This window comes from Anolis sagrei, chromosome 6, assembly GCF_037176765.1.
Source record: "Anolis sagrei isolate rAnoSag1 chromosome 6, rAnoSag1.mat, whole genome shotgun sequence".
In the NCBI taxonomy this organism is placed as follows: Eukaryota; Metazoa; Chordata; class Lepidosauria; order Squamata; family Dactyloidae; genus Anolis; species Anolis sagrei.
The window spans coordinates 34,927,397-34,940,766 of NC_090026.1; the positions used below are offsets into that span (position 1 = coordinate 34,927,397).

Below are 13,370 nucleotides of genomic sequence, written 5' to 3' on the forward strand. Positions count from 1 at the left end.
AACAGATATATCATGGTACCAGAAACCACTTCTTAAGTTGCATTTGTCTCATAAAGTTTGTGAAACAAACCTGTACCAAAACACATAGTAATTATAGCTCTTGCACCAGAAAAAGGCAGGGTTAGAAAGGGTATTGGTAATAGTCTAGGCCAGAACTTTCCAAACTTTTTATATTGGTGACACATTTTTTAAACATATAGCAATTCACAACACCGTAATTCGGTTTTACAAGCAAACTGAAGGTTAAACCAATTCTATATACATACGTTGTCATGATTAAATGTATGGGGGGCTCAACATATGTCATGGAAAACTTTTATTTATACCTCTAAACATAAATGATTTGTTGCTTATTTCACATAGATTCAGAGGTTTCCCATAGGTTCATGTGATACACACTGCAGCTGACACATTGTGTCATGACACATAGTTTGGAAAGCTCTGGTTTAGACTGTTTTTATTTCGACTTACTTTGAAATTTCTGGTGTGAAATTGAGTAAAGGGCAAACAGCATCTTAAGTATATTTACACGGTAATGTCAATTTGTCTTGGACATCCAAGTAAACATATTTAGAATTGGGCTAAGTGCATTGATTTAGTTTGAAGGTTGTAAGTGAATGTTTGTAAGGTGGTATCGGATCGATCCTTGCAAAACAAAACCCCATCCCTGCTATACAATCAAATAATCCGCTGCACTCATTCTGTCAATATATAGATAAGTCTTTTATTTATGTATTTACATTTATTACAGATTAAACTGACCTCGTTTTATATTCAGCACTGAGACAAACAGCTGACTTCACTACATTAGCAGTACTTCCTAAAGGTGCAATAGATAGGTCACAGGAGGAGGTAGGCGCCAGAATGCAAATATTTGGACCCAAGCTTTATTATAAAGTAGAAGATTTTCCCCTGCGCTCAGCTTCTCTTTGTAGAGTGTATGGGAGCAAAGGAGATTACAGATACCCAATGGAATATTTTATGAGAGAGAAAATACTCTTAATGTTCTCATTCCGAAGTGTTGAGGAACCTGTTGATTTGTCTTATTTTTTTATGTGTACACTCACTAATCTCTGAAACCTCTGTTCTTCATTAGGTGGTTTGTGGGCTTTATCCTACTATGGGAGCTTGAATATGCCTTTTAGATTAGGGGATCATTCAGGAACATGAAGGATATTATCTAAGAATAGTTGGTGATTTGCTTTATTCACCTGAAAAGTGTGTTTTCACTGGTATTGCAGTGTCTTAGGTTAGGGAGCAGATTTATGCATCCAGAACATAGAAAGCCACCTTATATCAAAATAGATCCATCTTGTGCATGGCAGAGGCAGGAAAGCCCAACTCTGGGAGCAAGGTGGATGGGTTCTTTCAGATGTCTGTGTCCCCTTCACTATTTGGTAGCTTTGCAACACACACACACACACACACACTTTATTAAGGCTTCGTTACTGACAGTACCATTTCAGATTAAATCTGCTGGTACATTTGATCCCACCCTTTTATCGAATGCCCATCATTAGTTTGCACCTCCGCAAGCTTCTCAATTCAATTCAGCACTGGATGCCCATTCTTGTTTAAAAGCAGGGTGGGAGTTATGAAGATGTACCGTAATTCAAATCTGATATTACAATGTTTATACCACTTCTTTCTTGCTGTGGTTTTAGAAAATACACAAACTAGAGCACACATGCACCTAGGGGACAGCTACACTGTAGAGGTAATGCTGTTTGACATCACTTTAATTGCCATCATTCATTGCCCCGCCCCTGTCATAAACACGGTTGGAGGGGATGAGGGACAGGGCCTTCTCGGTGGTGCCCCCCCCCCGCGTGTGGAATTCACTCCCCAGGGAAATTAGGTCATCTTCATCCCCCCTCTCCTTTAGAAGGAAGTTAAAAATGTGGATGTGGAACCAGGCCTTCGGGTAATCTTTGCAGACTTGACGATGACAATGAAGATAATTGCTATGGAAACAGATTATGGACAAGCTTAACGGAGTCGCCAAGTACAGAACTCGGCGAGACAACAGCCACCAGACTGACTTTCTCTTTTTAGTAGATTTTATTATATTAATGTTTTAATTATTCATAATTCTTGATTTTGATGTATATTTTATTGTGTTTATTTGTAGGCATCAAATATGTGCTGTCTGGAAGCTGCCCTGAGTCCGTCCCCGTCCCCCCCCCAGAGGGTTGAAAAAGGGGGTATAAATACCCGAAATAAATAAATAGATGAATAGTATGGAATTTTGGGAGTTGTAGGGTGGTGAGGCACTCTCATGACGTCATAGCATTGAGCCATGGCATTTCAAGTCAAGGTTCATTAATTCTTCAGTGTAGGTACATCCTCGACATTAACTCTTGAATCAAAGTACTAAACAGACACTTGAGTCTCCCTTGGTTTAGCACTGGTCATCTGATGTCCTTGGATATGTCTCAGGGAAAAAACTAACCCTAAGTGAGCAACTCTACAATATCTAAACTCTCTAGAAGGCCAATATACCACAATTCTTATTCCATGGTGGACTGATGATGCTTCAAGGAGCAGTATATATCTGTATACCTGCCCAAGCATATGTCAGAGGGTGTTTTCATCTGTGCCTCACTGTTGGAATATATTTGGTCAGGGATGGTAATCATGCAGTTTCTGTTGAGTGCCTTCAAGTTGCTTAGATATTGCTAAACTGGAACTCTTAGCATTTCTCATCCATGGCTATGGTAAATCTGGGCTATTGAGAGTTATGGTTCAGCAGTGTCTGAACAGCCGCACAGTTCTCCCCTTTAGTCTTTGATACAGGCTTCATATTGACAAGTGTCAGCTCTCCAGGAGTTCAGGACGAATTTTGGACCTTTTACTTGCAAAGTATGAGTGCAACCATTGCACCATTTGTTAGAGCTGGTTTTAAGTTCTTTATGTGACAGCTGTTGTAATAGGCAGGACTTTTTCCACCCATGACTCTCATGGATTGTCTATGCCATGATATTAATCATGTGCCAAAATACCAGGAGAAACACAATGTTTCCTAAGTGTTGAGCCTACCATAGTGTAGAAACTGCTGTTTCATCTAAGCTGTTCCTATCATTGATGGCACTGGTGTGATATCAGAACGTTCTGTACAGAGAAGGTTTTGGCCATGGGATGTAAGAACTACTATGAAGAGAAAGCAAGTTCAATACATAGTCTGTGGTAAGCAAGATTGCCTGTGGCTGATGGCAACCAGAAAGGCAAGAGGGAGTCATTTCAGGATGGCTCTGTTAGAAGAGAAATTGAAATAATGACAACTGTTACATATGAATGGCTGTTACTTATCCAATAATTTGCACCTCAAATAAAACCCAGTTTTCAAAGTTCAGCCATGCTAATCATCATTATCACAATCTCTGTTAGGCACCTGGTGAAAATAAACTTTCACCAGATTTGAAGAGGATGCTTGGGAGGGTTTTATTTAAGATACAGGCTGCATAGTATTCAGGAAATTTCCAAGAGAGGATCTCAGATGCAACCCTATTATTTTTAATCTATACAGAGTAATAGCCAGTCAGGAGGGAGATGCTATCTCAAGGCATCTAAGACTAATGGATGACATGAAGATGATTGAGCAAGATGATATGGGCACTCACCTGCCAAAGTCAGGATGAGCAATATTGATTCTTCTGAGTCATGTTGGGCGCTTAGTAATTATGATATTGGTGGTCATAAACATTTGCATAGCACTTTCAGGCATTCAAAATGCTTGATATGAATTATCTAATAAAACAATCCATGTAATAATTCAGCAAGCAAAGTCTTTTCCGCCCACATTGCCAATAGGAAAATGGAAGCTGAAAGGCAATGGCTTTCCTAAGGCAATTTAGTGATCTCGGGGAAGGCAAGAGTTAAATAACAGACTTTGACACTATTGGTAGTCCCAACTAGGCAAGATCTATTGAATTGATATTATTTACATAAAACTGCACTTAAATATTTATTAAATTGATTTGCCCCAATTGAATTCAGATCAGAGAATTTCCTTCAGCTATCATTGGGCCCTTCCACACAGCCCTATATCCCAGGATATCAAGGCAGAAAATCCCACAAAATCTGCTTTGAACTGGGTTATATAAGTCCACGCTGCCATATATTCCAATTCAAAGCAGATAATGTGAGATTTTATTCAACTGTGTGGAAAGAGCCTTTGAGTTTGCCAGGGATAGTCCTGATTAACCCTCTGCCATCCCACTTTTTCTGCTGCTTTTAAAATGTTCTGGTTTCCCCTTTGTTCTCAACTTACTTCAGTTGTTACATACCAAGTTCAAACTACAAATGTAGTCTGCACTCATCCCAGAAGTAAAGGAGGCTGAATCAGGAGAAAACATACTGTTGAAGGCTTTCATGGCTGGAATCATTGGGTTGTTGTAGGTTTTTCGGGTTGTAGGATGCCTGCCATAGATGCAGGTGAAACATCAGGAGAGAATGCTTCTTGAACATGGCCATACAGCCCAAAAAACCTACAACCCCAAAAAACATACTGTCACGGCTTTTCTTAATAGTGTGTGCATTCTTCCTAATTAATAACTTATTTGCATCTTGACCACACTCTGATTTTGCTTCGCCACATGTTCTAGTTTTCAGTTGCGAGGTGTTGTCAAGGAATAGGTCTATAGATTGGTTTCTTTCTACTATGCTTCGAATATCCCCCCCCCCCCCAAAAAAAAAAGAATCCTCAAGTTTGTTTATGCAACTGGGAGCAGGATCAAGTTTCCTAGTCTCTACTGATTTGAATGGAACAAAATAAATATATTGGAGCCTGGAGCATAATATAAAGAGAGCAAACTATACTGGTAGCATGTGGGCTGATTTATCCCCCATCCCATCAGTTTCCTGATAGCAAGCACCCATCGTTCAAAATACATTTGGATGCATGCATACAGAGATGTTCCTCTGCAATTTGTAGTTGCAGGGAAATGCCGAGTGCGTTCTCATCAGAGCTTGGAAAAATTACATTTGTGAGATTACAAGTTTTAGAAGCCTTAACCAACATAGGCTTCTGAAAGCTGTAATCCAAAAAGCAATGTGCTTCTAGTGTTCACTCTTTGTCTGTGCTAGGCACCTGCTTTGCATGCAGAAGGTCTGAGGTTTAATCCTTTCCATTTCCAGGTTGGCCTGGGAAAGACTCTTGTCTGAATCTCTGAAGAGCTTTTGCTGGTCAAATATGTAAGACAATAGTACTGATTAGATATGGAGAGAGGAAGGTGATGCCTGAGAGTCGCCTGTGACCATTGCAATTTGATTGTTACTTCGATTGCTTTAATTAAAAATGTCCTACATGTTCCCAGTGAGTAGGCAAATTGTGCCACACAGGGGTGATGTGCTGAGACTTTTCGATTAGCATGAATGAAAACCATTTGTCAGCCCATCCTCTCCAGCTTACCTGTTCTTTTAGAGTTAAGTTTCAGCCTTTATTCACAGTAGTTGGTGGTTCAGGTGAATTTCACTAGCAAGAATATTTTATTACAGACCACTCTTGTAATTCAAACAGCACTTGAACTGCAAATAATAAGCTCAACAAAAGACAAGCTTCTGGTGGACATGAACTGCTGTAATTCTCTCCACATAACCATCTGCATTTCTGGGCTCCCTTAGAAGCATGGCTTTGGGAGACTATCATGACTAGCACCTGGGCGTCAAAACCTGTCACTTAACCCCCAACACAGGGGATCCATGACAGACACATCAACATGCAAAGCATTTCCTCAGAAATTCACAAGTACTGTAATAACAAAAAATATTATAGAATAAAATAAAATTTAACACTTTCCTGGAAAGATTTGTAGAGATGTCTTCAGAGTTGAGAAAACAATGGTTTGTGGGAACACTAGGAACTGAAAGTAACATTCAAACATCTTTGAGACAGTTCAAACATTCACTTTTTGTAGTTCCAGAGCCAACCTGAAACCAGGACAAGCGCAGGCAAGTAGTTTGGGTGGACTAGTTGGATTAGATTCAATAATATTCATCGCTCCCATAGAGATTACAGAAGTAGTACTGTAAATTGAACTAATAAGTAAGATTTTGAAGTGCCTAGTCCTTGTTAATCACCACTGAACATTTTGACATTTTTTTCACAACGTATTTAAACTTCCATTTGAGGTTCCATAAAAGCCAGCAAAAGCTATTAGATTATGGAAATTCCCTTGTAAATTAACCCATTGTTTTCTTTTGATCTGATTCCATCCTGAATTCCTTAAAGCCACTTTGGGGTTGTACAAGGGGTATTTTTTAAGTAAGGTCCGTTTTGTTGTAGACACTAGTAGTTCGGGCTTATACCGCAACGAGTGCGTGCGTCGTATACCGGCATGCCTTGGGAACAACTGTGCGCAGTTTCAGCTCTGTAGCTAACCTGTACGGTTCTGTCCCGTGCTTTAAAAATGTTTAAGACTATCAACTCGCCCTCCGCATGTGATGTTCGCTCAGTGATATGGTTTTTGTCAGCAAGGAACCTGCCTGCTGCAGAAATTCATCGACAGATTTGTGAAGTGTACGGTGATACTGTTATGAGTGAAAGCCAAGTGCGTAAGTGGGTATGACAATTCAAAGATGGCCGTGACAACGTCCATGATTAGGACCGCTCCGGTCGCCCTTCTTTGACTAGAGACGATTTGGTGGCTTTAGTTGAAGCGAGGATTCGTGAGAACAGGCGCTTCACAATAACAATAATACAAATCTTTGAATTGTGGTACCCACTGACGCACTTTGCTTTCACTCTTAACAGTATCACCGTACACTTCACAAATCTGTCGATGAATTTCTGCAGCAGGCAGGTTCCTTGCTGACAAAAACCGTATCACTGAGCGAACCTCACATGCGGAGGGTGAGTCGATAGTCTTAAACATTTTTAAAGCACAGAACAGAACCGTACAGGTTAGCTACAGAGCGGAAACTGAGCACAGTTGTTCCCGAGGCATGCTGGTACACAACACACGCTCGTTGCGGTATGCGCGCAAACTACTAGTGTCTACAACAAAACGGACATTACTTAAAAAATACCCCTCGTATTTTACTATGCATATATTATCAAAATATTGTTGTTTGGAGTGAAAGGGGGAGGGTCAGGACACAAGGCAGGGGTTTATATGCTACATGTTTATGCACAGAAGAACAAAACGTGCAGATCTTTGCAGCTAGCCTGTTTTTTTCTGCAAACAAAGGCAGGAAGGTACAGCTTTTCTCAGATAACAGTAGTCCACATCTCTTATGAATGTTTTTACATATCCCAAGTATTAATGTACTCTTATCACCAGAGTTCGTAGATGTCTCATTTGTTTTTCTGTCCAGACCATAGGCTACCATCTCGCATGGCACATGAGCAGAAGTCTTTTTCCAAACCTATAAGCAAGTCCTCTCTTGAGTTCAGTTCAGTCACAATCCCAAGGACAGATATCTGATTTGGCTTTGCTTGAACCTTCTACACTGTCAGTCTGTGACTTCTCTGTTTTGCTTTTAGCTGCAGAAGTGGAGCTGATACCTTCTGCCTCCCTTGGATGCACTTCTGCAAAAGTTTGGCTGATTTTGGCAGTCTGTTTTCTGGTTGATGGCGGGTCTTCCTCTACTTCCCAAGGGCAGACATCGGCTATTGCACTTTCGTCTTTGGGGGAAATACCCACGAGGGAGCTGCTCCCTATGCTTAAGCTTTTTGTTGCTGTGGTGGCTGGGAGGCTGCGACATAAAGGCTTGTGTGCAGCCGGACCCTCTTGTTTGCTCTGGGATCGTTTCATGCTGAGCGTTGGCATCTCAGTCCTCTCAGCATGTGTTATATGCCTTTCATCTTTAGGAGCCATTGCTGGTCCTACTTCCCATGGGCAAATCTCTTCTTTAGGGTCAGCTTCTGAGTGATCTGTTTCCCAAGGGCAGATCTCTGCCTTCCTGCTTTCAGTGCTGTCAGATTTCTTCGACGAAGCACTAGCAGAAGAGCTTGTTCCTGAGGCTTCAGCAGCAGCAGAGCTTTCCCATGGACAGATAGGTTCTCGAGAACTGCTAGCTACCTCTGCAGCTTTGAATGTTTTCTCTGCCCCTGCTGATCCCCCTTTTGTCGCCCTTTTAAAAATGCCAGCCTTGTCCTTATTCAATATCCCTTTCCCTAATGGAGCCCCAGCTACCTCCCAAAGACACCCTTCACCTTTGTCAATAGCTATAATTTCTTGGGTTTCCCATGGACAGACTTCAGCTTTCAGACTTTCACAACTGTCAGATTTTGCAGGGTCAACTTTGAACAGATCTAAACTTTTACTTATGGGTTTGATTGACAGCTCTTCATTATTTTTCTGACTGTAAGCTAATCCTGGGTGGCTACGAGTCTTCTCTACCTTTTTAGATAAGGCTTCTCCTCCACCTAGACTTATTTTTCCTAGTGAGGCCTTTTTTATTAATGTCTCATCAACTGGTGAAGCTTTTGTGGGACATTCCTCTTCCTCAATTTCCCAAGGACATACCTCAGCCCTTAAGCTTTCAGCACTGTCTGATTTCCTTGAGCCAGTTTTTGACAGAGTTGGACTTGGACTGCTTGGCAATTCCATACTTTCCCAAGGACAAATAGATTCTCGGGAGCTGCTTACTTTGTCATCTGTCTTCAAATGTTTTGTCATTGGGGTGGTGCTTGTTTCCTTACTGGAAACCCTTTCCCTATCAATCTGGAAGGACGTCTTCTCTGATGGTCCTTCAGCTGCTGCCCTTTGGCATTTTTCAACTTTAGATTCTGTTTCAAGTTCCTGGAATTCCCATGGACAAACTTCTGCCTTGAGACTCTCAACACTCTCAGATTTTTTGGTACTCACCTGCAACAGGTCTAGACTTCGGGTACTTTTGGCAGGTGGTTTGTCAAACTCCATACTCTTCCAGACAAATGCAGGCTCTTGCTGGCTTTTTGACTTTTCTATTTTCTTAAATGATGTCTCTTTTTCTGCTTGGGTTGAATCTGGACTTCTCGAAGGCACCTGGCCTTTCTTCCCTTTTGAAGTTCCTACAAGACTTTGCCCAAGCTTCCCTTTTTCAAATGGAGCCGTGGCTGCAGTCCATGGGCATATATCTACTGCCACTTCCTCTTCTTCCATGGCTTCCCATGGACAAACCTCTGCCCTTAGACTTTCAGCGCTATCAGATTTTTTTGACCCAGTTTTGGAAAGGGCTGGGCTTTGGCCAGCAGATTTTGCAGAAGATTCCTCAAGCTCCATACTTTCCCAGGGGCAGATGGTCTCACGTGACTGGCTCAATTTCTCCATTGCTTCAGAGATGCTCATTGGAGAAGTGCTCCTGCTGCCTCCCCCTTTGAAACTACTACCATCATCGCCCTTTTTAAAAACATTTTCTTCAACCTCCCAAGGGCAAACCTCTGCTTTTAAGCTGTCAGTACTGTCAGATTTCTTTGAGGGGATTCTGGGTCTTTCGGGTTTAGCAGGGAGTTCACTAACACTGTCCCAAGGGCACACAGATTCTTGAAGGCTAGTCTTCTTTTCCATTATTTTAGAAGAGCCTGTTTGCTTCACTAGGGGATGCTTGTGGCTTTCAATACTCACAGCAGGCTTCAGTGATGTCATTTGGCTTTCAGGCACTTCCCATGGGCATACATCTGCCTTAGAGCTGGGTTCCGCTTCCTGGCTTTTCCAAGGACACACTTCTGCCTTGAAGCTCTCAATACTACTGGATTTTTTAGAGCTGACTTTAGACATGCTTGGACTCTTAGTACTAAGCCTAGATGATGGGTAGTCTGTATCCATGGTCTCCCATGGGCAGACAGATTCTTGGGGACTGCTTTCCTTCTCTAGAGCTTTAGACACAGTATCTCTGATCTGTTTTGTTTCTTGTCTAGTGAGTCTTGTAGCTGATGGAGTTGAAATCTCTTCCCACGGGCAAATTTCTGTTGCTTTAGTGCCAACTTCAGTGCCCTCAGTTTCCCAAGGACAGACAGAAGACCTTTGGCTTTCCACACTATCTGACTTCTTTGATCTGCCTTTGGACAGATAGATACTCTCTAGCTTAGGCTTAATCAATGAATCTTCATTATCTCCACTCTCCCATGGACAGATTGATTCCCTTTTACCGTTGCTTCTTTTCTCTGATGTTGCATCTCTGATTTCATTCCTTTCCTCTTTGGAGAGTGCACTTGCATCCCTTTTGGATCCTCTTTGTGTGGGGGTGTCATCACTCTCCCAAGGACATATGGTTGCTTTAAGTTCTGTTTCCTCTTGCATTTCCCAAGGAGCAATTTCTGCCTTTTTACTTTGGAATCCACCAGGCTTCTTTGGATGAACGTCACTCACATTTAAAGATTGTGAACCAGGCGTTAGTAAACCATCCTCTGATTCTGTATCTTCCCAGGGACAAATTGATGTTTTAGAAGTATGTGATGCTCTCATTGGGGCACCTTTGGAAGGTCCTCCTTCAACCTGCTTTGTCCCTTTTCCCAGTGTGGATGAAGTTGCTTCCCAAGGGCACACTTCTGTTGCTTCTGTTTCCCATGGACAGACATCTACCTTTTTACTGTCCACACTGGCTGATGCCTTCAAAACGTCTTTGGAGAGTTTTGGTACTTTGACAGCAGGTTTTGCAGAAGAGCCTTCAACACCAGCATTTTCCCAAGGACAAACATAGCCTGGATGGCTGCTCTCTTTATCTTTGCCTTCCTCTGATAATGGACTTCTAAGCTTTCTACTTTCAGTGCCTCTGGAGTTCTCTATTGAATCTTCTTTCAATTTCTCTGGGAGTGTATCGCTAGCTTCCCAAGGGCATATTTTGACATTTGCTTTGTTGTTGGATTCTCCCTGAGCGGTTGTAGTTTTAGTGTCTGGTCTTCCTGGCAATTTCATGGCCTCCCATGGGCAAATGGACTCTTCTTCGTATTTCTTCACTGCTGCTGCTTTGGAGGCAGTGCTCTTTTCCTCTTTGGAGGACTCTGCACTATCTTCCTCAGGCATCTTTTTCTTTGAGAGAGGTTCAGCCACTTCCCATGGGCAGATTTGTGTTTTAACTCTGACCTCCTCTGATTCCGGGAGAATAGTTTTGCTCTTCCCAATACTCTTGAGTTTCTTTTCATCTACAGTTGGTACTTCTGGGCTCTTTATAATCTCTTCTCTCAGTGATGGTTCCTTGATACTCTTAGAATCCTGCTGGGCACTTACCTTCTCTTGGGTTCCACTTGAATGAAGCTTTGTTAAGGATCTCTCTCTCTTGTATCCATCAAAATGTTTTACTTTGCTTTCTTTTATGGCCTCATCCTGTGACAAGGCACTGCTAACTCCCCAGGGGTGTGTGTCACTTCTAGTGCTACTGATGACCTCCTCCAATTCCCATGGACATGTCTCTGCTTTCTTGTCATTTGGCCTTGAGCTGTCCAGAGAAATGCCTGAGGTTTTATCTTCTCTCTTTTGGTCTTCATCTATAATCTCCCAGGGGCACAGAGATTCCCGTGTGCTCTTTGTCTTTTCCAGCCTGATTCTGGAGATCTCCCCAGCACTTTTGGAAGCCATTGTTTCTGCACTGCTTGCACTGCTCTTGACAATGACATCTGGGCTCTCCTCCCAAGGGCACACTTCAGGTGTTTTGCTTGGGCTGTGCTTTTGCGAACTCAGGTCTTCCTCATCCTCCTCATCCCAAGGGCAGATGGTTGCTTGTTTGCTAACAACTTTTGCTTTGATCGTCCTGGATATTACCTGTGGTCCTGGTGATTCTTCAAGAGGCTTTTCAGTCTTTCCATCTATGTCTTTTTCATCTTTTCTTTGGTTTTCTTCACTATCCTTTCTTGCTTTTATGACTGCTTTTATCCTTGATCGGTTGAATGCTTTTATGGCCAGACCTAAGCTTTTCATGGAACTTTTGGGGATTGAGGTTTGAAGGCTTTGGGGTTGTTTCTCAGGAGAGCTCTTTTGGCTGTCTGACTCACTTGTGTCTGAGTCTTTCTTCTTTGGAAGAGGCATTTCCATAACTTCCCAGGGACAGACTTCTGCAGCAATGGACGCCAGCCTGGTTAATCCTGTTGAAAGACACACTGGCGCACTGCTTTCAGCATCCCTGGTCTTTTCCATCTTTGTCTTTTCTGGAGATTTCTCTATTTCTTTTGGACCTAGGTTTGCTGGAACTGGACTATCTTTGGGATCTCTTTTGGGAGACTGGAAGGATGGCTGTGTTTGGTCTTCAACATTCCCATGAACAATATCTTTCTTTTCAAGGCTGTGAACCAAACTTTGCTGTCTGATGGGTGGTTCAGGTGGTATCTTCTTGATGGCATGGTGTCTTCTTGCAGTCAACTCAGAAGTGTTTATGGTGGCACTCCTCATGGAAGCGTATGTGACATGTTTCTGAAGCCGACTTTCTGACGGCGTTGATGGGGCTGTTGCAGATTCCCATGGACACACAACATCTTTGCTGTCATGGTCACTTTCCAAAAGGGAAGTCACAGTTCCTGCCGAGACATCATCCATCTCTAGCTGCTTTACCTCTGAAGCAACATCGATAATCTCTGTGTACCCAGAGACTTCACTTTCAGTTGTAGAGTCTTCTGCAGCTGCTCTCCTCTCTTTGTCTTGTGCTAGTTTACTGCTCTCTTCTAAGTAGGCCCTGCTTGTTAGTAACAGGGCCTTTTCTTTGGCACTGGTGACAACACTGAGGGATTTCTGCAGGGGAGAAGGCTTGGGGTGCAGAGGTTTCCTTTCTGCCATCAGGTTGTGAGCACTGGCTGACTTGTAGACCAGGGGGGCGGAATCATCAAGAGAATCGTTGTTGGATATCTCAGAGGCCTTCTTAGCTAGTTTTTTCCTCATCATCGAGTCCAGCAAGGGAGCTTCTTTGCAACTGTTATGCCTGGAAGGCAAGCTGTTTTCCTTGGCATCCCTTGTGTGATCATAAGTGCTGTGGGACTTCTTCAGTGATGAGCTTACCTTATGTTTGGAAGAGGAATCATCTCTCAGTTTCATGCTTGAGCTCCCGGTGTCCAAGTGCCTCCGCTTGTAGGAGCCAGCGCGACTCATGGTCCCTCCACCCACAGACCCATCTTTCTCCTCTTTGCTGCACTGCCGGGACACAGAGTCGGGGATCTCTGTGATACGCCTCATGAGGGAGCGGCCTAGACCCCTCTTTGAACTTCTCTTCTTCTGAAGGTGAGGGTTGTTGGCCGTCATCTTCTTGGTCTTGTGAACCTCCAGTTGTGTGTAAAGCTTTTTCAGTTCATCCTACATGTTATGTGTGGTGGGGAGGGGACACAGATAAGAAGGGGAGGAAGAAGTAAAGAAAAACGCTTACTCAGTCAGAAGCATAACGACAATGACTATGTTATGAAGGGGATTGGATGATAATACTGCTAGGTTTATGAATGCACAGCTTTCTAATGCTTGCTCTACATCCCT

At 42.7% G+C, this 13,370-nt stretch overlaps 1 protein-coding gene across 1 annotated transcript in view; it reads right to left on the reverse strand.

Annotated features, from left to right (window-relative positions):
• Nucleotides 1-6,957: 6,957 nt before the first annotated feature.
• GPR179 (G protein-coupled receptor 179) overlaps nucleotides 6,958-13,370 on the reverse strand; it is a 69,725-nt gene continuing 63,312 nt past the window's right edge. The window contains exon 11 of the mRNA XM_060780913.2: nucleotides 6,958-13,196. Coding sequence (XP_060636896.2) covers nucleotides 7,395-13,196 — 5,802 coding nt within the window. The 3' untranslated portion in view covers nucleotides 6,958-7,394. The remainder of the gene's footprint in view (nucleotides 13,197-13,370) is intronic.